The sequence below is a fragment of the Marmota monax genome, unplaced genomic scaffold (assembly GCF_021218885.2).
Source record: "Marmota monax isolate L192 unplaced genomic scaffold, Marmota_monax_Labrador192_F-V1.1 WCK01_AAM20220418_F8-fsc00044, whole genome shotgun sequence".
NCBI lineage: Eukaryota > Metazoa > Chordata > Mammalia > Rodentia > Sciuridae > Marmota > Marmota monax.
Window position 1 is genome coordinate 16,165,718 of NW_026695198.1, and position 25,521 is coordinate 16,191,238.

At 34.5% G+C, this 25,521-nt stretch overlaps 1 protein-coding gene and 1 non-coding gene across 7 annotated transcripts in view; both read left to right on the forward strand.

Annotated features, from left to right (window-relative positions):
* Pde7a (phosphodiesterase 7A) overlaps positions 1 to 25,521 on the forward strand; it is a 112,130-nt gene that overhangs the window by 74,012 nt on the left and 12,597 nt on the right. For all 6 annotated transcript variants that reach the window (XR_006848242.2, XR_006848244.2, XR_006848243.2 and 3 more), the window contains exons 4-9: positions 13,054 to 13,205; positions 15,825 to 15,888; positions 20,526 to 20,621; positions 21,093 to 21,193; positions 23,410 to 23,541; positions 23,738 to 23,829. Coding sequence is in view for 2 of the 6 variants with exons in the window: in XM_046428509.2 (XP_046284465.1) it covers positions 13,054 to 13,205; positions 15,825 to 15,888; positions 20,526 to 20,621; positions 21,093 to 21,193; positions 23,410 to 23,541; positions 23,738 to 23,829 (637 nt within the window). In the remaining 4 variants the exon portion in view is untranslated. The remainder of the gene's footprint in view (positions 1 to 13,053; positions 13,206 to 15,824; positions 15,889 to 20,525; positions 20,622 to 21,092; positions 21,194 to 23,409; positions 23,542 to 23,737; positions 23,830 to 25,521) is intronic.
* On the forward strand, positions 14,725 to 14,832 carry LOC124082170 (U6 spliceosomal RNA). The gene has a single exon (XR_006848286.1). It is a non-coding gene; the product is annotated as a U6 spliceosomal RNA (small nuclear RNA).

The following is a 25,521-nucleotide window of genomic DNA, read 5'->3' on the forward strand; positions in this document are numbered from 1 at the left end:
TGCCATAGCTCTTATTCTGTAAAGTACTGTACATTTATCTTCACAATAGGATTTGCCATAGGCCTTATTATTCAGCAAGTTTTGACTGAAGTGTCTTTCTAAAATGGGGCAAAAAATGTAGAAGAAAATCAGGTGAACATAGAAGCACACTAAACTGCAAAAAGCAATCAACCTAACTATTAAACAAATGAATTAGTATCACAATAAGTTAAACAAAGAATCAACTGAGGTGCAGGTGGTAGGAGTTCACTTAGAGACTCTGGAGAGGGCAATTTGGCAGTATATACTAAGTGATTTAAACATCGTTCCTCCTCTTTGGTTTTACCATTAGAAATACATGCAAAAGAAATAATCCTATATAAATGTTAAGCTACATGCAAAGCCATTCAAATTGGCCTTATTTATAATAGGAAAATGTGTTAAATTAATTAAAATGGTGTTATTCACTGAAGTTTATAGAAATAAAGGACCAGAATGTTTATAACCCACCCTTAATGTTTAGAAAAAAGAATTAGGTCTACACACACAGGTAATGATATAGCAGACATTATTAATGGAAAATCTTAGTAAAGAGTCCTCTTTGAATTGTTTGTTTCTATTTGTTTAACTTTTTGTATTTTGAAATTTTCTCTAAAAAGTTTAAAAGTGCGTTATGAAATTAGAACCCATAAAAATCATAGTTTATATTGAGATTACATATTTGTTGATTGATATTAAACCAGTCCTCTGGTTGTTTACAAAAAACTGTGAGTTCAGACTTTGGGAAGACATTTTTAAACTTGTTTGTATTCATGGTTGTAGAGGGTGGAGGGATTTTAATGATCATGAATTCTCTTTGCCAAGACATGTTTCTCAAGGATCTGGTATAAATCTGCAGTCAGAGTTAGTTTGGCAGCTTTGTCATACTGATTCTGCTTTAATTAATACATTCTATAATTTTTAAGTCAAGTATTTTCTGAGATTGGATCTGTCATAGAGAGCTCTTATTTTTAACTAGCTTTGTGTGTGTGTGTGTGTGTGTGTGTGTGTGTGATAGAGAGATACTCTAAGTATTCGCTCCATGCTAAAATAAAATTTTAAATAAATAAAAATTTCCCCAACTCAAGAGGGTTTGAAGTATTCTTTGACCTATTTGTATTTTTATGAATTACATCTTTTTTATTATAGCCCAAAAGATAATATTTATCATACATATTTACACAGTTTATGAGTTTGAAAAAGGGATTTTTCACATAAGAAAGTCATTGATCTCATTATTTTAGAATAGCCAGAAACATTCCTTGGAGTATTGTCTCAAAGTAGTATTTTCTTTTTGGAGTGTTCTGCTTTATGATTTAATCAGAACACACTTATCAGTGGGAATAATGAGTAATTTGTGTTAAAGCATTTGGAAGCTCTTAGCTTGTAAAGATACTGTTAAAATTTTTAGATGCTCACATTAGTCAAAAAATTTTATTGGACCTTCTAGAAGGACAGTGATTTCTTACAGAACAGAAAGGACAGGCTCTGATGCAGTAGGAAAAGTGTCACAAGTAGTCCATAAGTATTTGTACTGTGCTAGTCTGTAAGGATTTGTTTAGGAAACAAAAAGCTGAGTTGATGCTTCACATTTAACCTCTTTTTCTCTTGTCTGTTCCCCAAAGCTGTGCATAGAATCCTTCAATGAAATTCCCAAATTCAATGAGTGCTACAGGATGAGCAGCAAATAAAGTATCTCTAGCTCTTCAAAGTGTATGATGATTTTCTATGCCTTAATAAAAACAAGTGTTGGTTGGACTTAGTAGTTTATTTTTTAGCTATGAGAAGCTTGATTAGTTTCTGACAAATATTTAAACTGAAAATGTTGGCATTAATACTTTGCAAGACCCAAAGAGAAACTTTTTAACTCCTATCTCATTTTTCAAAGATCCCTACCCTTCAGACCAGCCCTGTCTCAGGGTATTCTCACCAATAAGGTGCAGATTTCTTGTCCTCCTGCATTTAATAAATATATTCTTCCCCACCCCCTATTTATAAACTGGTGTTATAATTATACAGAATAGTAGAATTCATTGTTACATATTTGTACATGCACACACTATAACAATATAATTTGATCAGTTTTGTTCCCCTGAATAAACATTCTTTTTTTTCCTGTAACTTTATTTTATTTATGATGGCCCTTAATTTTAAACTATTTAATCTCAACCATAATTTCGGGAAATTCTGTTCAAGTTTGAGGCACCTACTAATGATGAGCAATATGTACACTAATAATTTGGTAGGAAAAGGTGATGAGGGGAGAGAAAAAGGAGGGAGAAAGAAGGAAGTTGATCAGTGGGAGAGAGAGCAACAGACAGAGTGCTGGGCTGACAGCACAGAGGTTTACCACAAAAGTGGTCTGGAACTTGTAGCTCCCCACGGTGGGCTCCTTTGCTCCTCAGTGCGGTTCCATACTGTGGCTGCCTTACCTCACTGGGCTTTCTCAAGTTTCCACTTTCTCACAACTCAGGAGAGAACCAAGGGATTCACCCATTTCTGTTTTTTTCTTTAGAATAAGTGGCTTACATTTAGTAGGATAAAATAAACTAAGAGATTCACTCATTTCCATTTTTTTCTTTTGAATAAATGACTTACATTAAGTGAGCTAAAGTAAAAGTTCCAAATAATCCTACAAAGATTTCTCTCCGTTCGGTTGGCTGTTCTCTTTAAAGTATTTTGAATCTTAATTTAACATAACGAAGTGAATTTCATGTTGATTTTTTGTCAAAAATTCATTTCTTGTTTGCTCTAAATTTAGTAATTCTTTTAGTTACACTTTATCTTGAGCTTATAGAATAACAAACCCTAATATCTTTAAATATAAAAGAATTATTATAATCCCATTCCACATGCCCACTTAGAAAGAGATTCTGGCATGCTTATTAAATAGTAATGGAAGTTGTCAGCTTGACAGTTCTCTGAGTGGAATTTGCCAAAGCTCATTGACGTCATCCAGACCAGAGGGCACAGTGTCTGCCAATGTCTGACAAGATGTAATACAAGGAATATGTTTCTTTACAGTTTTTTCACATCCACACAAATGTAGTTTTTTCCATTTCTTTTTTATTGGCACACAATAATGTTCCAGTCCACATAAATGTGTTTTGCCCATTATCTTGAGCTCTTTATTCATTTTTGCACTGTACTCCACCCCATGCTAGGGCAGCAGGGGAACCATTCAGGATATTTACATCGTAGCCTAAAAGCTTTTAAGTTTTGGCTTTTAGTTTTATTTATCTTTTTAGTCCAGGTCTCTGGTGGCTTCTGGCTCATAGAAGAGACTGAATGTGTTTTTATTGCCTTGAATTGACTAAAGTTGTATATCATCTACCAGTTAGATTTTATAAGGTCCTGTTTATAGTTCTTTAAATATAATCTGTATTAACTGTTAAACAAGTTCAGGCTAACCAGCTGCCTTTCCCCTGAGTCAAGTATCTCATGTTGTCTCTCTTAAAATGAACTACTGTGAAAACACAAAATTTGCCCTAAATTTTCCTGCACTTCCTCATGTGCATTTGATTTTGATTTTCTTCCTATCTTCCTAAGAGGGCTGTGTTGAACTTTATTGTTTCATAGTTAGTTGTATGCTCTGAAAGGACATCTCTTTCTGTGTATCTTAAATTTTAAAGCTGGTTTTACTGACTTAGATTATCTAAGTTTTTACTATGTGTAGTAACTCCCATGCAAGGAGGGGCAGCTTCCATTATATTTGGAAGCTTTTAGTGCTTCTTTTCTTCACTTCAGGCATAAAAGTTTTTGGCTTGGCATTTCCCTCATTCAAGCATTTTTTATTAAGCATTTTTTTTTTTGTTAGCTTTTGTACTGTGCTGCTTGGTCATTCCTTTCCAATTCACAAGCATACTTTTTTCCAACCATTTTTTGTTTGGTCTGCTAATGTGGCCATCTGTCATTCATAATTTTAGTTTCTCATTCAAACTTGAGCATGCCAACCTACACTTAGAGCTGTGATATTGTAGTCTAAGGTCATATTTTGTCTGGAGTTTCTGTTAAATTAATTTTTTCCCAATCATTTATTTGAATCATATCTGGTTGTTTCAAAAACAACATTTCCATAATTAAGTTCATGGAGATATTGCTGGAAACAATCATCTCATGTCCTTTCCCCATCTTTTCAATGAGCCACGTTCCTACCTCCTGTCTTTGACAATCCCCTTGCCAAAATGGTGCTTGTAAAGATCAACACTGTCCTATTGACTTGCATCATGAGACATTCTGCACTATAGATTCGGATCTTTTAGAACTCATCTAGTTTCCAGGTGGTTCTGGAATGTCTACATTGGAAAACCATGGATTTTTGTTTCATTATTGTCCCAAATTTGGAAGAACAGAATGTTCTTTCTTCTAAATATCTTCTTTAACCTCATAGCAGAAACCAGGGAACTGATCTGGGTTGGACTAATCTTAATACCATTTAATACTTGTTTAATTCTACTTGTATTTTGGAGAATTGGTGAAATTGGAAATTCAACTTCAGGCTTTATTTTGTCTCTTAGGTTTTGAAGGAAATGCTGTATTAAGACCTGTGTCCTTCCTTTCTCAGCTCACAATAAGGGAATTAAACATTTAATGAGTAAAAAGCTAAAGTTGTGAGCATAAGAGGGATACAGTATAAGAGGGATACTAATCTCAAATAACAAGAGTAATCTTTTTAGAGAGTTTTCTATCTCTTATTAAATCTTATCAAAGTGGATATTGAATTCTGCAAACTAAGATTTTAAGAATTGCTTGAAGGAAAAATATTGGATATGCATTTTAGTCTCATTAGTGTTGATATAATTTTAGATTATTAGCAACTCGTTTTTTATTTATAATGAAATTTACTATATATTCATTTTAAGGTAATGAGACTGTATGCATATTTTGAAATCTTTTAAATGTATGCAATTTAGTTCTTATGTAATCAGTGGTTTTTCAGGATGAAGTTATATAGTTGTGAAAAATCTGGTTAAATAGTATGATGTCATGTGTATAAAATATTTGATATATACAATAATAATTATTCATTAATTTTAATTGCTTGTTTTCTTGCTAAAAAATGTGCAGACATTGCATGTATTATCTCATTTAATCTCTACAACAAGTCCTGTGAGGCCTGTTTTACAGATGAAGAAACTGAGGATCATAGCTTGCTTAATGTCACAAAATTAGTGACAGCTGGGATTCAAACTTGAATGTGTCTACTTCCTAAGTCCACTTTGCCCACTCTGCTGTCAGGCTTCTCCGTATCAGTACAGGCTTCTCTTCTCTATTTAAGACCATTGCTCCAGGCACCTATCTCACTTTCCCCCCATCTGTCCATGCTACTAAGTGTGAAAATTCATCTGAGAAAACTTTCCCCAAAACATAGGATAAATGTAATTGCTCCATATTTACAGTAGGCTCCCAGATACTAGCACCTATTCTTTTTAAGGAAAACTAAGAGAAAGGGAAAGTTAGAATATAGAATAACTTCAGATCTTTTGTTCCATTATTCTATTCAGATATTTTATTTATTCAACATGACCTTGCCCTAGACAGAGTAAAACCTAGTTCTGACTTTTTTAAAAATGAAAAAATTTAAGCAATGTCTTTCAACTGTAATTGATGATCCCCCCCCCCCCAAAGGCATAGACAAGAGGTATATTTATAAAAGTAGATATATATTTAGGGGAGAATGGGGGAAATCTCAAGAAAGATGCCTTTGAGGTAAAACAAGAAATATATATATAGATTCAAGGGAAAATATGGGATTTTTAAAAATATCTTAACTGGTTTTTATAGCTTTATAGTGGCAGATATAGTGACTGCAGGGCTCCCTCTTGTGGACCATTAAATGAAGAGGAAATAATGGTCTCAAGATCCATAGACTTTTTCTGTTAAAAAAACCTCCTGTTTAATCACTGAATATCTGTGACATCTTTTGACCTGCGATTTGAATGACAGAGAAGAATCTGTGGGAGTGTTTAGGGGATGTGTTGATTCTCTAGCCCTTTTTGTTTCCTTAACATAGGGCTTGTATTTCTTCTCTACTTTCTAATATGAGGAAGGAAACCCAAGAGAAGAAAAATACCTTTTAATTTCACCTGCTATCCTATATTTTATTTTTTGGCCTAGTGAAGCCAAGGATGGATGCCTGGACATAATATCCATGATCACTAAGTAACGGTGTTCATTTGGTCTGGTGGAAGCTGATTAGTTTGTTCATGGTCACATAGTGAGGTAATACGATATTTTAGAAGAGAACCAGCAAAGCCAACGGCTCGTTAATAGTAACTTGATTAATTCACTGAGCTCTCTTGGCTTTGTAAGCTGGATTGGAATGTAGGTAACCATGTAAACTAGAACAAGCCTTGGCACTTAAATAGTCTGAACTTGATGGAAGCCGAGCTTTAATAAAAAGACTGGTTTAATCTACTGTGTATTATGCTGTGAAATAAATAATGACTTGTCTCATGTCACAGAATGAGCTCATGAGAATATTGGTAATAGGGTCAGATTTTTGTTATTATTCTGCCAGAGGGTGAGCTTTTTAATAATTACCTGAGTGAAAGGGCACTACATTTTCATGGTCACTCTTTTCTCTTTCTACCTCCTTATGAATCCTTTTCTATATATTCCTAAATGATAGTGTTCATGGATATTCTTTCACTCTGTGGTGGTCTTATTTGCTTGTTTCACTCATGTTCCCCTCTAACCAAGTTGACAGAAAAGCTGGGTGCAGCCTTCCTAACCTTACCCTTCTTTATTGCCTAGAAGGTATGTTTGTAAGCTTTTTTACCATAACAGTTTTACTTCTAACCACTATAGGGAAATCACAGTATATGTGTGTGGTGAGTGGAGTAGGGTGGGGGGCTGGGGCAGAGGAGCCAACATGAAGAAACTAAAAATTTCCAGCAATCCTAAGATGATCTCATCATGTCTTATTCTGATTTATAGTTCATGTCCCTTTCTTAGATCATATGTTGGAAGCTGTTCTAGGATAATTATGGAAACTTCTCTAATTTTGTTTTAGAAAACTTATTTTCCAATTTGGCATGCATTTAAGACACCATTGAAATATGCTCTCTTGTTTTACTTCTGAGGAGCTATCCTAAGAAGATTAATTAGGCTGTATCTAAGGATTTAGTTATAAGGATGTTTACTACAGAATTGTTTGTAAGGAAGATAAGAGACAGTTTATCAGCAAAAAGGCTAATTACTTACAAAAATGATATTACTTACAGAATGATATAGGCTAGTAAATATTATGTCACATATACCTATAGCCATCTACATGAAAGGATGCCCATTAAGTTTTAAAAAAATACTGTGAATTTTCTTGGATAAAAAAGTCTTACACACACACACACACACACACACACACACATATATATATATATATATATATATATATATATATATAGAGAGAGAGAGAGAGAGAGAGAGAGAGAGAGAGAGAAATTAATAGAAAAATATCTAGAATGCCAGAGTATTAACAATAGTTGTTTTCTGGCCTCCTAGACAACTTTCCCCATTTTCAAACCTGGCTAAGCAGAAGAGAAGACTTGGGGTGGGTGGCTAATCCCAGAAAAGACCAGAAAAACATACTGTTTAAAGGAAGGGGATAGCTGTCACTCAAAATTACAGGGTAACAAGCTCAAGGGGGTAGTCTTTCTGAAATAAACACTAAGCTGAAAAAGAAAAACTGACCAGAATAAACTAAGGTTTTGTACTCCAATTGGACACATAATAATCAGCAAAGTGCTTGGTAAAGGGTGAGGCTGATGTTCTTTGGCAAGAGGACACATGGTGAAAACCAGTAATAACCCTTCATTCTTGCTCTGTGCCCACATACCTGGAGTGTCTCATAGCTGAAGCCAGGTACAGCAGTGGGGACCTTGTTTTCATAAATTTGTATATGCATGTTTTAGTCAGCCTGGTGAATCCCTAGGGGACAGGTACAGATGTTTTCCTTGTTTTAAGCTCTTTTTGGTGCAGCAGCTTCCTTAGTAGCATCTATATCCCTGCCTCCCTACCTACCTACCTTCTTTTTGGAGCCTGACATTTAAGAAAATTTGTGTAGAAATAATTGAATGGAAACTTTAGTTGCCAGGCATAAGCAGTAGACAAAAGCAAATGGAAAAGCAAAGGCAAAAGCAATTTGAAGTCATAAAATGTATGACTTTAGTTTGCAAGAAGCAAAAAATAAACAATCTTAGAGAAGTGAAAGAACTGATTTCGGATCTGCCTCAGTATAAAGACTTAGAATGACTAGGTGTCAGTAAGGCACCGTCAATGAAACTACAAAACATACAAACAGGAAAAACAAAGTAAAAAAGAACTTGATAGAAACCATCCCAGAGAAAGCTTATGCATTAGAATTATTAGTTAAATATTTAAATTTATCTTTAATGAAGCTAAATGAAATCATGGACAAAGAACTAAAATTAGGAAAACAAGGTGCAAACAAAATGAGCATCTCAATAATTATAAAAAGGAATTGAGCCGGGTGCAGTAGCATACATCTGTAATCCAGTGGCTGCTCAGGAGGTTGAGGCCAGCCTCAGTAAAAGGCACTAAGCAACTCAGTGAAATCCTGTCTCTAAATAAAATACAAAATAGGGCTGGGGATGTGGCTCAGTGGTTGAGTGCCTGGAGTTCAATCCCTGGTACAAAAAAAGAAAAGATTATAAGCATTAAAATTTGACAGTAAAAGACAATCTGAATAAATACTGGTCTTTGGTAAGTGTCAAGCAAAAATAAATAAATAAATAGATATATAGATAAAATAAGGAACCAAACAAATTCTGGAGCTGAAAAGTACAATAACTGAAAATGAATAATAAACAAGGAGAGAAATGAATTACAGTGGATGGGGTAGAGAGAGAAGATGGGAGGGGAGGGAGGGGGGATAGTAGAGGATAGGAAAGGTAGCAGAATACAACAGTTACTAATAGGGCATTATGTAAAAATGTGGATGTGTAACCGATGTGATTCTGCAATCTGTATTTGGGGTAAAATTGGGAGTTCATAACCAACTTGAATCTAATGTATGAAATATGATATGTCAAGAGCTTTATATTGTTTTGAACAACCAATAAAAAAAATAAATTTAAAAAAAAATAATTCACTAGAGGAGGGGTTCAACAGCAAATTTGAGAAGAGAGAAGAAAGAATGAATTTAAATGAGACAATTGAAATTATTCATTTTGAAAGGCACCATCAAAGTGAGTCTTATATCTAAAGTACATCTTTTCTACAGAGTAGATGGACTGTGTGTTAGTCCTTTTTTTTTTTTTTTTTTGAGGCTGGGAAATTCAAGATCAAGGAGCTATATATAGTGAGGACCTTCTTGCTACATTTAATACAGCAGAAGTAAGAGGAACAAGCACAAGCAAGGGAAAGGGGCAGAACTCATCTTCTTATCAGGAATTCAATGATAAGCAATCCCAGGAGGAGAGGGGCTGAAAAAATATTTGAAAACAAAAACTTCCTAATTCTGGTTAAGACATGAATATATACATTTAAGAGGCTCGAAGAACTCCAATGAGGATAAACTCGAAGAGATCCAACTGAGACACATTGTCATTGTAAGAGAATTCTGAAAGCAGCAAGAGAGAAGCAACTTGCCTCACTAAAGGAACCTTGAATAAAATTAACAGCTAATTTCTCATTCAAAAACTTAGAGGCCCAAAGGCAGTGGGATGATAGGGAATTTAAAAAAAAAAACTATTAACCAATAATTCTATATCTAGTAAAAACTATCTTTCAAGAATAAAGGAGACTCCGATTAACACTTAGTCAGAAAGATAGAAGACAAGGGATTTCGTTACCAATAGAGTTATCCTACTGGCAATGCTAAAGCGGGGAGTCCTTTAGGCGGAAATGAAAGAATGCTAGCAGTTACCCAAAGCCATAAGAACAAATAAAGAGCATTGGTAAAGGCAAGTACGTAGGTAAATACAAAAGCCAGTATTACTGTACTTTGGATTTGTAACTCCTTTTTTCCCTATGTGATTTAAAAGGCAAATACATATAACAGTTATTTTGTCTATCTTAATAGGCATACAATGTTTAAATATGTAATCTATGGCAATAACAATATAAAGGGAGAGAATGGAGATATAAAGGAGCAGAATGTTTTACCATTGAAACTAAGTTGGTAGGCAAACTAACTTATTGTAAAGTTCAAAGGTTAATTGTAATACCCAAGGTAATCACTGGGAAAATGATTAAAAATTATACAGAAGAGGAAAGAAGAAGGAATCAAACTGGAACACTAGGAAAATCATCAACAAAATTTTTTAAAGGCAGTAGATAATGGAGAAATTAAGGAACGAAAAACATAGAAGAAACAGAAAACATGGCAAATGGCAAAAGTAAATCCTTCTTTCTTAGTAATAGTACTGAAATGTTAATTAACTATTTTTTTTTCTCTTTAAAGGCAGAGATCAACAGGTTGGCTTTAAAAAACACAGCTTGATACGATTTGAATATGTCCCCCAAAGTTCTTGAGTTGGAAACTTAATCTTCAGTGCCACAGTGTTGAGAGATAGGACCTTTAAGAGGTGACTAGGCCCTGAGGGCTCTGCCTTTTTGGATAATGTTGTTACCATGAGATTGGATTAGTTATCCTGGGAGTGAGGTCCTGTAAGAGGACAAGGTCTGTCTTGTTCTCTTGCTTGCACATGTTCTTTTCCCTCTTCCTTCTGCTGTGGGACAATGCAGCAAGGAGGTTCTTACAGATCCGGCCCCTCAGTTTTGGACTTCCCAGCCTACAGAACTACAGGAGATGAATCTCTGTTTTTTGGTTTTTTTTTTTAATTTATTATCCAGACTCAGGTATTCGACATACAAAAGGAATAAGACAAATTCTAGCTGTTGAGTAAAAAGACTCACTTTAAGAGAAAGGACACAAAGAGGTTGAAATAATAAGAATGTGAAAGGATATACCATATAAATCATAATGAGGAGATTGGGAGTAGTTCTATTATTGTCAGACAAAACGATCTTTAAGAAAAAAGGCTGTGGGAGACAAAGGACATTTTATATTGGTAAAATTTTCAATCCAACAAGAAAATATGACAGTTATATACATGTATAACCACAGATCTCCAAAATACAAGAATTAAAGAAAGAGACAATTCTACAATAATGGAAACTTTACTGCCACATTTTCTAGAACGGTTAGAACTAGACCAAAGATTAGTAAAGAAATAGCAGACTTTAGCAACACTATAATCCATTTGGAGTTATAGCAGAGCACACATTCTTCTCAGGTGCACATGGGCCATTCTCAAGTCTAGACCATATGTTAAACTACAAAGAAGTCTGAATAATGATTTTATAAAGCATATGTGGGGTGGGGCACAGAGCTCACCCTGAAATACAAAGCTAAATATTTTATTTGCTAAGTCTAATCCAGAATGTGGAATGAGTAGGGGTAAGTGTAGTTCCCTTGGGCCAGATTTGGTTTAGAGAAACGGCACTGGCATACTTGCAAGAAGCATTATGTTTCTTTGGCAAGAAGGAGAGCACCGTTTGGTAGTGAAGCTCAGAGGGCTCCTCTGTCCTCTCCCAGCACCTGCCCTTCATGCCCTCAGAGAACTTGGGCAAAGAGTAGGTCCAGGAAAACTCATCCCTTTCAGTAATGACTCTTAAAAAAACAAACAAACACTGGCATATCAGGTAATTTAATGAAGTAAAACAGTGGGAGAGAGCAGCAGAACTTAGTGGTTGTAGAGCACTTGATAGGAAAACATTGCTATAGAACAGATGAAAATTGGGACTAAACTCTCTACCACTCACTTAAAAAACTAAATGAAACAAAAAATTTACCAATAGAGCACTAATTCATGAACTCAAGGAAGGAGTTGAAACATGCATTCAGAATCAGGAAATGGTAAAGACAAAATTTCAAATATATCACAGAAATGAAGACACGGGGAAGGAAAACAAAATAGTCTACACTAGAAAGAGTGGGTATGGAGAAAGAAATGAGAAGAGCAAGCAAAAGGAATTAGTAATAGTTAAAAAGAATTGAAATATAGAAGATAGATAAATGTGTTTTAGCAGAGACTTAATAAGTGTTCTCAGGTATACAGGGGGGATACGGATAATATTTACCTCCCCCCCTTTTTTTTGAGTAAGATACTTTTTACAAAGCACTTGGAACATTGTGTTAATAGAATTTAATCTACCCTCATTTCCTCAGACTAATTTTAATTTAAACATGATCATTTAATATTTTACCATTTTGAGTCTATTATGTTTTATGTACATTATATTGATAAAGATCAGAAAGTTAACTCCACAGTTGTTTCACATACTTTGTATTTTAGACTCAGTAGAATGAAAAATGGGAGAAGTAGATCAAATAAGAGTGTGCATTATTTTACTTCTGGTTTATTTGGGTGTGTGAGAACCTCTCAGATATTTCAAAAATAATATACCTTTATACAATGTGTTTTATAACTACCTACTATATATGTGACATTCTTGTTAGACTTGGGAAAACAGAGATGAAAAAAAATATGTTTTGCCTGTATTGAAACTCATCATTTGTTGATGAGACAGACACATAAGCAATTATAATATATTATCAGAAGTACTGTAATGCATGAATGTGTGGGGTGCTTTTGGACCCAGAGAAGGTGCCTCCTACCTCTTTGAGATGGAGGAGAGTGCATTCAGGTGTGCTTCCCAGAAAAGGTGACACCCAAGTTGAGTCCGGAGAGAGCTAAAACCTGGAACATGCAGCCTTCTTTTCTAGGGTAAAGAGATGGAGTTCATAATAAGATGACGGGGAGCCAGTGAATTAGAAAAAAACTGATTTGTCATCCTCTTTTCTAAATCCTGCCAGAATTGACCATTTACTTTTTCATTCTTAGTTTTTCAATTGAAAATAGAAATAAAATACCTCTTCTCTCCTAGAAATGTGGCATAATGATTAATAAATTTTTAAAAATACTTGTGTATAACTAGGAGTGTTGTAAATGTAGCATATGTACAAATATGAGTTGCTCTTCTTACCTTTTACTTCTTTTATTTCAGCTCAATCTGAATTTGAAGTGTCTGTCTCTGCAAGGAATATTAGGCGGTTACTAAGTTTCCAGCGGTATCTCAGATCCTCACGCTTTTTCCGTGGTACTACTGCTTCCAGTTCTCTAAACATTTTAGATGATGATTATAATGGACAAGCCAAGGTGTGTACAGCTTTCTCAATAATTGCTTGACATGTCTACTGAGGCCCTTTTTTCCCCATGCAGTACTGATTTGTAGATCCCTATTTCTGTCTGCAAAAAAGCAATTGAGCCAATTTTTCAGATTTTTTTTTTCTTCAGAGCAACTTTTTGTTCTGTAATTAGGGATGACAGAGCAAGAGAAATTTCTGAAATAACTAAAAGAGTGAAAATATTTCCATTTATCACAACATTAAGTAATAAGTAGGTCAATAGAACATTAAGTTATAAGATTGTACCAAATCTTAATGCGGGAAGAACATTCAAGTTTGTGAATGTTTGATGTTTTTTATTATTGCCACTTTACTGGCAGAGACCAAAAATGTTGTCAGATAGAATTTTTTAAATTGAATACTTGTTTTTTTTTTTTTTTTTTTTTTTAAATATTTATTTATTTATTTTTCGGCGGACACAACATCTTTGTTTGTATGTGGTGCTGAGGATCGAACCCGGGCCGCACGCATGCCAGGCGAGCGCGCTACCACTTGAGCCACATCCCTAGCCCCGAATACTTGTTTTTAATTGACACATTTGTACATGTTTATGAGGTACAATATAATAATTCAATTAGAGATTACCTGAATATTTGAGATTATTGATAAGGAAAAGCATAGAGAGCATAAAGGAGTTGTCTGAATTCACCCAGCTGGGTAGGGGTAACCTAGCACAAGAAGTTAGGTTTCATGATTTTCAAATGTGTTTTGCATAGTGTCTTTCAGCCAACAGATTTTTGGCTGGGTGTTGTGGCACACACCTGTAATCTCAGTGGCACAGGAGGAGGTTAAGGCAGGAAGATCATATGTTTGATGCCAACCTCAGCAATTTAGAGAGACCCTTGTCTCAGAATAAAAAAAAAAAAAAAAATAGAAGGGGCTGGAGATGTAACTCGGTAATTAAGGACCTCTGGGTTCAATTCCCAGTACCAAAGAGAGAGAGATTTTGAGGAGTTAGACATTTCTTAGCTAAACCCAATGAATGTGAGCTTTATTTGCTTCATTTTTATGTATTTAGAGCTGATGTCATAATTCAGATTGAAGTTAAATGAACTTATTCTTGACCAAATGAGGATTTTAAATAATCTTGAATTTTAGTGTATTTTAAACTATTGTTTGACTTAGTTTTATAGGCCAAATTTTATAAACTATTTTTTATTTAGATTTTGTAAATTTTGGGGGTACCTTCGTAACAATCACATTAATGTGAAAAACATTTGCTTTTTGATGAAAGAAATCAGTGGAAACTGCTCATACTTTTTTTAAATTTTGAAAAGTTTACAAGCTTGGCTTTATAAAATGAGAATGTGATCTGTGTATTATTGCTTATATGAGTACCATCATAATTTTAACAAACTCTATTAGTACTATCTTAGTATTGCTTCTGTCAGTTTATACACAATGTATATAACATTTAATTTCTGGAAATAGAATAAAATCTTGTTCTTGAAAAAGTCCACAAGATGTTCAGGTTGAGAGTATGTGGTTTAGTGCTCTTTTCGGCAGCACACATACCTAAAACTGGAACGATGCAGAGAAGATTAGCACAGACCCTGGGCAAGGATGACACACAAGTTTGTAAATGTTTGATATTTTTTACTATTGCCACTTTACTGGCAGAGACCAAAAATGTTGTCAGATAGAATTTTTTAAATCGAATACTTGTTTTTAATTGACACACATTTGTACATGTTTATGAGGTACAGTATAACAATTCAATACCTGTATATGTTGTGTAATGATCAAATCAAGGTACCATTTCTGTCTCTTAAAAAAAAAAAAAAAAAAGAATATGTGATGTGGGCTGAGAACAAAAGATATGCAAAGCCTTGAGTTTTATCCCAGACACTACCAATAAAAAAGAGTGCCCAAGAATTTATGGTATAAAAATATTTGTTTTTTTAGGATCTTTTTTGGTTGGCTAAAGTACACATCCTCATAAAAGTTCATGTAGTAAGTTCTATTAATAGCTCTAAAATGCTTTTTAAAGATAATAAATGTCCCTTAAGTTGGTAATGTTTTTAAAAACATGAATAATAGATAATTTATGTTTGGTATAGTATTAATGTCAGGTGCCTGAGTTCCAGAACCAGACTAAGATCCCATCTCTTTCACTTTCTAGCTGAGCATATTAATGCTAAGTTTTACCTATTTTCCCATCTGTAGACTGAGGATGGAAAATAATGCCTGCTTGTAGTGGGTGTCAGTGTTAAGGTAGCCATTTTAATTCAGTTTTACTAGATTTTTAAAAATCTAGTTTTTAGTTCATGCAACGTATAAATCACACTTCTGTGATGTTTAAATTATCTTAGAATTCTTGAAATTTTGTGGGACTATAGGAATAAGTTGAAAGACTAAGACCTGTCTACCTGTACATTCATTAATTGAAAAACAGAATAATGATTTTATTTTTCAAATTGAGTTTATATCTTTGGGCATTTTTTGGAGCCAAAAGAAGAATGATACTTGGTATTTCTGGAAGTACATCAGTCACTTTCCATTTTCATTAACTTCTCTATGGACTATCTACAAAAGACAGAGAATGTTATTAAAATTAAATTACAGTAGGAATGTTTGGTTTTCATTTCAGTGTATGCTGGAAAAAGTTGGAAATTGGAATTTTGATATCTTTCTATTTGATAGACTAACAAATGGTAAGTGAAGAATTTGACTTACTCAAGTTAATGTAGCCTCTAGATTACTGCATTAATGGTACAGCCCCTGGTGGGCTGTTGCTTTCATTGACTCAGGTTATGAGCCCTCTGCTGGCAGAGGGAGCATCATTTTGTGGGTTTTTTTGTTTGTTTGTTTGTTTGTTTTTTTAGTGACTTCTCTAAATGTTGACAATCTCACAATTCTGTGCTTTTATTATTACCCTAAGCAGTAATCAAAACTCATCATCATGATGATGCAGCCAGTTGGCAGTTATTGCAACTATTTTTAATTACCCAGAGTAAGCCTTATTATCTCATTATGGGCTCAACTTTCCCTTTTTGGTTTCTTTTAGATTGTGGCTATTTATAGTGACCTCTTCTGGTGCTGTATCCCTGTGTATTCCAGGTGATTGGTGGCTTGGCTGCCACTTGAGATGCATCCTTTCCTGAAGTGCTGTGGTTCCCAGGCTTGCTTTCTCTGTGTTCTTGAGAGACAGACATGTCATGTTACAGTCAGCAGCAATGGTTCCCTCTGGCACTGCCTCTCACAGTGGATAGGAAGAGTTTGTAGCTTAGGAGAATGTATTGGAATCTCTATGGAGTAAAAGTGGTTTGAATAAGATGCTTATAGGTGATCTGATCTGTCCCACCCACTCCAGAGTTTGGTTTAGTTTTGTTTGGGTTGGAGATGCCATGGTTCACTATTTTCTTTGGGAACCCAAACTGGATTCCCTTTGGGAATATCTTTTATTTAGGATAAATATTTTCGTGTAATTCATCGTGGTATATGCAGTTCCTCTAGCTTTTTCCCCTTTTTTTCTAAATAGCTTTTTAATAAAATGAAGCAAAGTAGAAAGTACATGGAAAGGAAGTCAGTTCTGACTGTTTGTAATGACAAAATAAATATGTGGCTTGCTGCTGTCCTTTGAAATCACCTGCTTTTGCTTATTTCACTTTGGGGTGAAGCTCCTTTCATAAGAAGCCAATATATAAAATGGACAAATAAACACAGCTTTATCTCGAGCATCAATGTGGGCCTTATAGCATCACCCCATTATTTCCTCTAGGCTGTATGCCATGGGTACAGAAAGTACCTCTCTGCGCACCTTCTGCTTTGTAGCCAGGAAATAGAGTGGACTTATGCTTGGCAAAACGGTCAAGACAGTGAAGTTTGCCTTTATCAGCAAAGTCACCTTCCATTTCCCTTTTTATTTTTCTTCCCTGTCTGTTTTTCTTCCACCTCTCCTTTGCCCTTTGGTGATTAGGTGTCCTATTGCTCTCCCTGCCCCCACCTTGGCAGTCAGTGCTAAAAAGGCTCAAATGTCACTAACAGTTGGTCTTCCCATGGGCTTTCTTGAAAACACAGGTAGTGAGATATCAGGTGACTACCTCCTTCTAGATCTGGAATATTTTCCTTTCATAACTCAATACAAATATTACTTTAGTTATTATATCAAATAAATACAAATGAAACACCTTTAAGGTTTAGCCTTATATAACCTGTCAGCTCATAGTCTATTATTGGGCTGCTGAGATGCCTGTCATTAATTGAAATGGTTGATTGTTCACCTCTAAATTTTATTTTTTAGAAGTCCTCAACAGGGACTCAGGGATGCAAGTAGAAGTAAGCTTGGCATTATGTAGGGTGGTCAGAAGTGATAGCCTCCAATCTATATTAGTTAACTTAGCACTTTACCTTCGCTTTGATTATGTAACTTCTTCATCTGCAATTGTGGAGAAGGTGGTTGAATGGCTACTTGTTAGTGTTGATTCCAGATCATGAGGGGTTAGTATAATCTGCCCATGGTTAGCCACCTTTGTTTTATAGGAGGTGATGCACACGGTCAATTACAGCTACCTAAAAGTTATAGAAATTCTCTACTTAAAGAGATGTTATTGAACAAATGGTCAGAAGGAATTTCATCAACTTGCATTATGCAATCATAATGGATTTCCTTTAAACACTATTTACCCTGAAACTAATTCCGGATATGTGTTCTTGGTATCCAAGTGTATAGTTTCCCCTTCTTGCTTATTGATCTGGTGTTTTCTTGTATTTCTTACTCTGGTAATTCCCCAGATGATACTAGGAAGAGGACAGGGAGGAGTAGGAGGCAAAACTCGGTGATTCATGCCAAGACAAATGGTCCCCAGCTGTCTGCTCCAAGGAGGAAAATAGTTACTGTCTGCTAGATATACTTGATGCTCCTTTTACAGGGATGAGAGTGAAGTGATGCTGTGGGAGCAAGATATAGGTTGCTGCCCCAGAGAGTTTCCTGGTTCCTAAGGACACTATGTGCCAGCCTGTGTTGTGGCACTGGCTCTGGAGGATCACTTTCTAAAAACCATTGAGGGCCACTAAACCTTAGGCAGTTCCATCTTTTGGTATATTTTTATGAGAGAGCTTTTCTATAATTACAGTTTTCTTTTTCAAGAAAGTGTTTATTTTCCTTTCCATTTTTAAAAATAAGTTCTCCTGTGTTTTTTTTTTTTGTTGTTGTTTGTTTGTTTAATACAACTAAGCATGTCTTGTTTTGAAATGTTTTATCGACTTGTATTCTCATTCACTGTATTAAAATACTCAGTGTTTTTTGAACTGAAAAAGGGAAGAAGTATGCATGCAGTTTTTCAGTTTGATATGGGAAGTACACTTGAATTGATTAGTTCTTGACAGATTCCTGGAAAGTTCTTAGTGGAGGATATTGTGTGTGTCTCTTACCATTGTTTGCCTGAATTCCAGAAGAAGATATTTCTCCCTTAGGTCCTAGCTTTTGTAAAACTTATTCTAGACCATAGAAATTGGTGATTTGTTTTGTTAGATTTGGACAATGACTTGGAAGAACTGTATGATAACCTGAATACACAGAATGAATATACCATTCTAAAATATCTATGTACATAACTGAAGAAAACTTGGTTATTCCAGCAGTAACTGTGGGAATAAAACTCAACTTTTTCACAAATGGTTCCAAATCATGTGGATTTGTGTTTGTTCCAGTAGGGTGTTATTAGGACTTGAATCTATTCTAAAAGTAAAAGGTTTAATTTTTTTTTCCTCTTTCCATGTGAAGGTGATATGCCAGGTACTCCTGAAAAGGAATCTCTGGCTCACCACATCCTTTCTAATGTTGCTCATGGCAAATATTACTCCAGTTAATTTACTTTTTTTTCTCAGCTATGATTTCTATTGACAATTGTATTTAGTCTGTTTTGGATTACAAATTCAGTTAACTAGTCCTTTATTATCCTTCTTAAATATTAATACTATAAAATTTCAATTTGGAACTAGTTAATCTTTTTTACATCTTAGTAAGAATAATAAACTTCTTCAAAGAATATTAGAATACTGTATATGTTGTTATCTGAAGGGTAGCAGTTGGCAGTAATTTCTGACATCATACCCCTTTAAAACATAGTCTATTTAATATCTGTATGTGTCCTTTAGAAGAAGTCTCTAAAACTTTGATAAATATAAGATAAAAAATGGAGAGCTATAGCATGGAAGGGAAAACTAATCATGATAAGGATAGTACGTTTTCCAAATGTGATTTCTGTACTTGATATGACTCTTGTCATTCAGTGATAAAGGAGTGGAAGTTGAGGATGAAGACTTGGCTGTGTAGGGGATAGAGTAGCTGAGAGAAGCCCAGATTCTTTGTTGTTTGAAAGAAATGGGAATTTAGAGAAGGTTTGAATGCTGATGCCTATTGGAACAATATAGGAGAAAGACACTGATTGATTTGCATGATAGTAGGTGTCTCTGATGGAACTAGAAAGGGACCTTCCTTGAGGAGGTGTGGATGGATTTGCTTTTGACTAAAAGGGAAACTTGAGGGCTTGTGGTTTTTCTGTGAAGTAGGAGACTGTGAAGAATGAGGAGTAGTAGATGGGCAGTGAGTATGCTGAAAGTTTGAGAAGAGTAGAAAAGTCTTGAAAATAAACATTTCCCAGTTCACTGGAAAAACAGTAAGATTGCTGGGCATTGTTGACCATGAATCTTTAGGGACAGAATTTTCCAATTTCCCCCTGCAAAGAACTCTTAGATTTTCTGCTGCAAATATGGAAAAGGCAAGTGATTGAGTGTATAGTTTTGATCCTGGGGCACTTGAAGAGGTCACTGATCTGCCTTGCCCTGAGTACCTAAGAATAAATAGCCTTCACCCAACAAGGTTGCAGCCAAGACCTTTGCTCAGGGAAAGCCAGTTTTAGTTAAATCGAGGTGATAGAGGGCATATTAGAAGAAGGGGTTAAAAGCAACCATGTTTTAGGTGCTTTGGGAAGTTGAATTGGCTTAATCAGTGTGTGGCAGTTATCAAAGTTTTCTAATTATTTTGGTGACTTTAAAAAAAATAATCTATCTGAAAGGTTTATTTATTTATTTTTTTTCAGTTTTTCAGTTTTTCGGTTGTAGAAAACTGAAACAATGAAAGGTTATTTTTCCCCCCTTAGAGTAGAACAAAATTGTTACATTTGAAGTTCATAACAGGTAAAATTAAAAACAATTAGGTAGACCAAAAGTAGGAGTGAGGATACTTACTTTCTGAGTTTTGTATTCAAAATCCAAATTGGAAAGTGCAGTGTTAATTATGTTACTTTATATGTTTTCTACTAATGTAATATCTCTTCTTTCTTTTTAGGAAATAGTCTAGTAAGTTTAACCTTTCATTTATTTAGTCTTCATGGATTAATTGAGTACTTCCATTTAGATATGATGAAACTTCGTAGATTTTTAGGTGAGTCTAACCCATTTAACAATAATAAGATTTGTATGAGAACTTGTTTAATTTTTTTTATCAGATTCATCAGTTATCTATTGCTCTGTAACAAACCACTCAAAATTTTTTACTTAAAACACATTTGCCATTGTGCACCACGTGACAGCTTTTTGTCAGTGACAGACTGTATGTATGACAGTGGTCCCAGGAGATCATATACCCAAGTGAATTGTAGCCACTAAAGTTGTGCACGTACATTCGATGATGTTCCCACAACAATGAAATTGCCTAATGTCATACTTCTCAGAATGTATCTAGTCAGACATATTCAGATGAAAGACAGTACATGTGAATTGTGAGTTGATTATCATCTCTTCAAATCTGGACAGTTTTAAAATATGAGTGGATAACTGACAATTATCACAGTTTTTGTACTTTTACATGTCACCCATTTACAGTACAATTGGGATCTTTTTTTCTTTGATGCAGTTATGATTCAAGAAGATTACCACAGTCAAAATCCTTATCATAATGCAGTCCATGCTGCAGATGTTACTCAGGCCATGCACTGTTACTTAAAGGAACCTAAGGTAAGAGGTCGACCTTGACTTTAGGTGTAAATTGTAAGAAATTTGCTTTGAATTTACTTTCAGATACTTTTTCCTAAGTTCGTGACTTGGCTGCACTGGCAGCCAAGAACCAATCTTCCACAGATATTGCTAAATTAATATAGTAATTGATTTAAACTCATATGTAAGAGTGAGTCTAAACATGAAATAGAAAACAGAGGCAGAAATCACAGCTTCCTCAGTGACAACCATGATTATTAACATTGTCAATAATTCAAGGATATCAGGCTCAATTGGAACAAAATTCTTTGTAGTCCATGTAAGTTCAGTCTTGAAGACAAAATGTAAATACTAAAGGGAGAAATGATGTATGTATGTTTTTAAGTGTGAACTGTAGTATGGGAGAAGGCAGTTGCTGCATTGAGGGCTCAGTGATTCTATGTCCTTAATCAAAGCTTTGGCTTTTATAGAGTTCATTGAGTTTGTTAATGATGAAAAGTGTTTAAAATCACATTTGTCTTCATTTATCCACAAGCCTCCCCAGCCTGCTTAACCTGCCATCTCTTAGATTTCCTAGCTCCTGGCTATAGTTAGGTGTGGCCAGTGGAAGATGGGGAGTGGGAGGAGCCCTCTCTATTTAGGTCAGCCCTCCTCTGTGCTTCAGAGAATTTATCTCCATTATTTCATTTTCCAGACTTGCACAGAGGTTCTTTATCAATTTCTCCCACAAAGTTCTCAAAGAAAGGTTTCAGCTTGGCCTTTTAAAATTTTTAATTTAAAAATTGGGATAGTTGAGAGTATACATGTGTCAAAACTGTATGCATAAAATGTATATATTTTATTACTGCATGGAAGTTATACCATAATAAAGATGATATTTAAAAAGTCATGATACATATAGTTAAAAAAATGGGACATGAAAGATCAGATGACTGGCTGTATTCTCAGTTCAACTGGCACAAACTGGTTTAGTTGTTTTCCTCCTCACATCTAGCCAGAATAAGGGGAGAGAACTGTTTTGAAGTAATGCTAGGGGCACTACTAGGCAGATTCTGGGGTGGATGTCATTCATGGGCTCACATGGCTCTCAGTTACATCTGCAGGTGATGATTCCTAAATCTCTCTCTCAACTCTGATTTCTTTTCTATACTTAGGACTCTTATCTCTAGTAGACATCATCTTTTTGGTGTCATACAAATACATGCAATTCCACAAACACAAAGTGGAATGTATCATGTGCACATTATTCTTGCACTGAGTACAGACTACATAGCTGATGACAAAGAATATATATAAGAAATGAATTTTGACCTTTGAAATTTTAGTTGTGGAACATGTCAGAACCTAACGTGAAAACCACAAGGATGGTCAGCCCTGTGAAGTGCTACAGGAACACAAACCAGTCCTTTGCTGAGAAAGTGGCTAGAGGGCGGGTCAGTGGAGTTGGGCCTTATAGGATAAGGATAAGTAGAATTTTGCCAGAAAAAGAGGGCGTTCATGAGAGCAGATGCTAGACTCAATGTGACTAATTTAATTGTTGAATTTCAGTCAGCTAATATTAGACTTTTTTGTTGTAGGTTGTTTTATTTTATCAAATAAGTTTGGTAATGATTATTGAAGATAAAACTATAAGTGCCAGTTTACAGATTTCCCTCTTGTGTGACTTGACTTTGTGTGTACCTTGTTCTGAATGTATACATCCATTGGGAGAGAATTTTATTACACACTTGACCTAGACTTCTTCCTGCATGATTCCTCAGTAGCTTCCTTAAATATTAGGACTACAGTAATAACCTTGCATTTAAATTACATTATTGAAATCCAGTGACCAATTTATTGATAGATAAACACTCTGGAAATTATAGGTCTTCTACTACTTTGTAATAGCTCCAATAATGAAAATACACACACCTGTGTTTGTCATTTTTCAAAAACCATTTAAAAAATAAATGGTTTATACTTCAGCTATCATTTTAGGTAAGTGTGTTAAAAATGAAGCAGTATAAAGATAAGCTCTGTAAACTCCATAGGACACTGTTATATCACGCCTGCCACAGTGTCCTGATAAGGTAGTACCTGGCAGGTGTTGGTGGCATTAATGAATAGTCTGCCTGAAAAAAATGATATGAAGTGGGGGAAGACTGTCAACACTACCACTGGCTGCTAATTCAAAACTACTCTAGTGGTGTAGAGTTTACTTCAAATATGTGATTAATTATTCTTTTGTCACACTTTAGCTTGCCAATTCTGTAACTCCTTGGGATATCTTGCTGAGCTTAATTGCAGCTGCCACTCATGATCTGGATCATCCAGGTGTTAATCAACCTTTCCTTATTAAAACTAACCATTACTTGGCAACTTTATACAAGGTTAGTGCAATTTTATCATCAAAGTCTGATTTTTTTGCATTTTAGAATAAATGTTTCATATTTTGAAGAAATAAAAGTAGCAAAAATAAATTCTCAATGAATGCTAGAATTTTGACCAGATTAATATTACTGACAAATAATTCTTTGTTTAGAAAGAGACTTACCATTAAGTAACTAAGAAACATACTTTTTGTAGAATACCTCAGTACTGGAAAATCACCACTGGAGATCTGCAGTGGGCTTATTGAGAGAATCCGGTTTATTCTCACATTTGCCATTAGAAAGAAGGTAGGTTGGATTAAGACAAATTTAATTTGTTATTAATTATGGAAATTAAGTTGGCAAATAAATCTACTAAGTTTTGAAATTAATGTTATTATGTCCAGGTGTTCTATAGTTTTCAGTTTTTGTTAAACTAAATGGATAAATTATCTTATTTAAAAATATATTTATCAAAATTTCAAATGTTTAATCCTGTACTATATATTCAGTCAGTAATATTTTAGTTGCTATTTATTTTTATGAAAGACCATTCTATGAATTTGAGTACTAGAACATTTACTCCAGATACACAAGGGCTCAGTCATAGGTTACTACTTAAATAGGTCTTACATATTTCCACTGTATGCTCAGCTGAATAAAACCTTAAGGTCTAGGTGTAAAGGCAAATTGTGTAGAAAGTAATTTTTCTATATAACAAGTAGATTCATTACAGTCTGTCTCAGGAAGTTTTCAAAATTGCTGAGAAGGAAAGAATGAAACTGTGTCCTCAAGAGCATAGTTCTAAAGTCACTTTTAGAGCTATTAAAATAAATAATGAAAAGAAAATAATATTTTAGAAAAATAATTTAATGTTAGGCAGGACATTAAAAGGACTATTAAAAGCATCAGTGTAAATAAGTTCAACATGGTGGTGGTGAACTGCCATGGTATAGTCCACAAACAGACATGAAAGTAGTGAAAATAAAAAGGTTTTACTGATGCTGCACATAGAGAAGATGCACTTCAGAAAACCATGTACCATCCATCAAGAAAAGTGGTGAGGTATCAGGGTGTGTGCTTGAGTATTAAAATTTACACTCATTTACCTTTTTCCTTTTATAATTTAAAACTGTTTTCTTAAAAAACTGTTTTATGTAATGACTATAAGGAAAAAGCTGGACTTTATTTTTTATTTTTTTAAATCTATTCATGGTTACCATTTGGAGTATGACAATACTTCTGGTAAGTAAACTGTTTCTTGCTGTAGCACAAATATAAAAATTGCTTAAATTGTACAGTATTTATTTATCTAACTTTGGGGATGTTTTTATTAAGACAGATTAACATATTTGCCTCATTGTTTACTTTTTATCCTCTTTTGCATTTGATGATTAACTTTGTTGATTTCTGTAGGTTTAATAAAAATAAACTGAAAATGAGGAAAACTGTTAATAGTATCCTTTTACATTTTGTTCATTTAGGGTTTATTTTACTTATTAGTCAATTTTGTGAGTGTTTTAATGTGTTTGTCAGCTGTTTGCTGACCATTAAACAAATATACTTGTATTAGAACAAAGGGAAGGGATTAGTTACTTGACATGAGGTGATTTTAATGTTTTATATTTGCTATTTCTATTAGCATGTCACCTTTTTCTTCCAGAAATTTGAATATTCATATACAAATATTTGATTAATTCTTGAATTTGACTTTGAATATATAATCAAATTTAAACTTTATTAATTTTTTAGTGGTATCGTCAGAATTTCCTTAGGCATGTTCGTCAAAATGCCTGAGGTGGTCATTTGTTGAATGGTCTAGTATTCTCTCCATTTGAATCTTCCTTCTGCCTTTCAAATCTCAGGCACCAAAGAGAAACCAAAGTTGTTTATCCTCAGCACAAGAATTTTCCAGCAAAGAAACCCTAGAAAAGGATTTTCTCAAATACCATACCAATGCTATATTCATTTTTTTAAAGCAAATAATTCTACCTTGGTTAG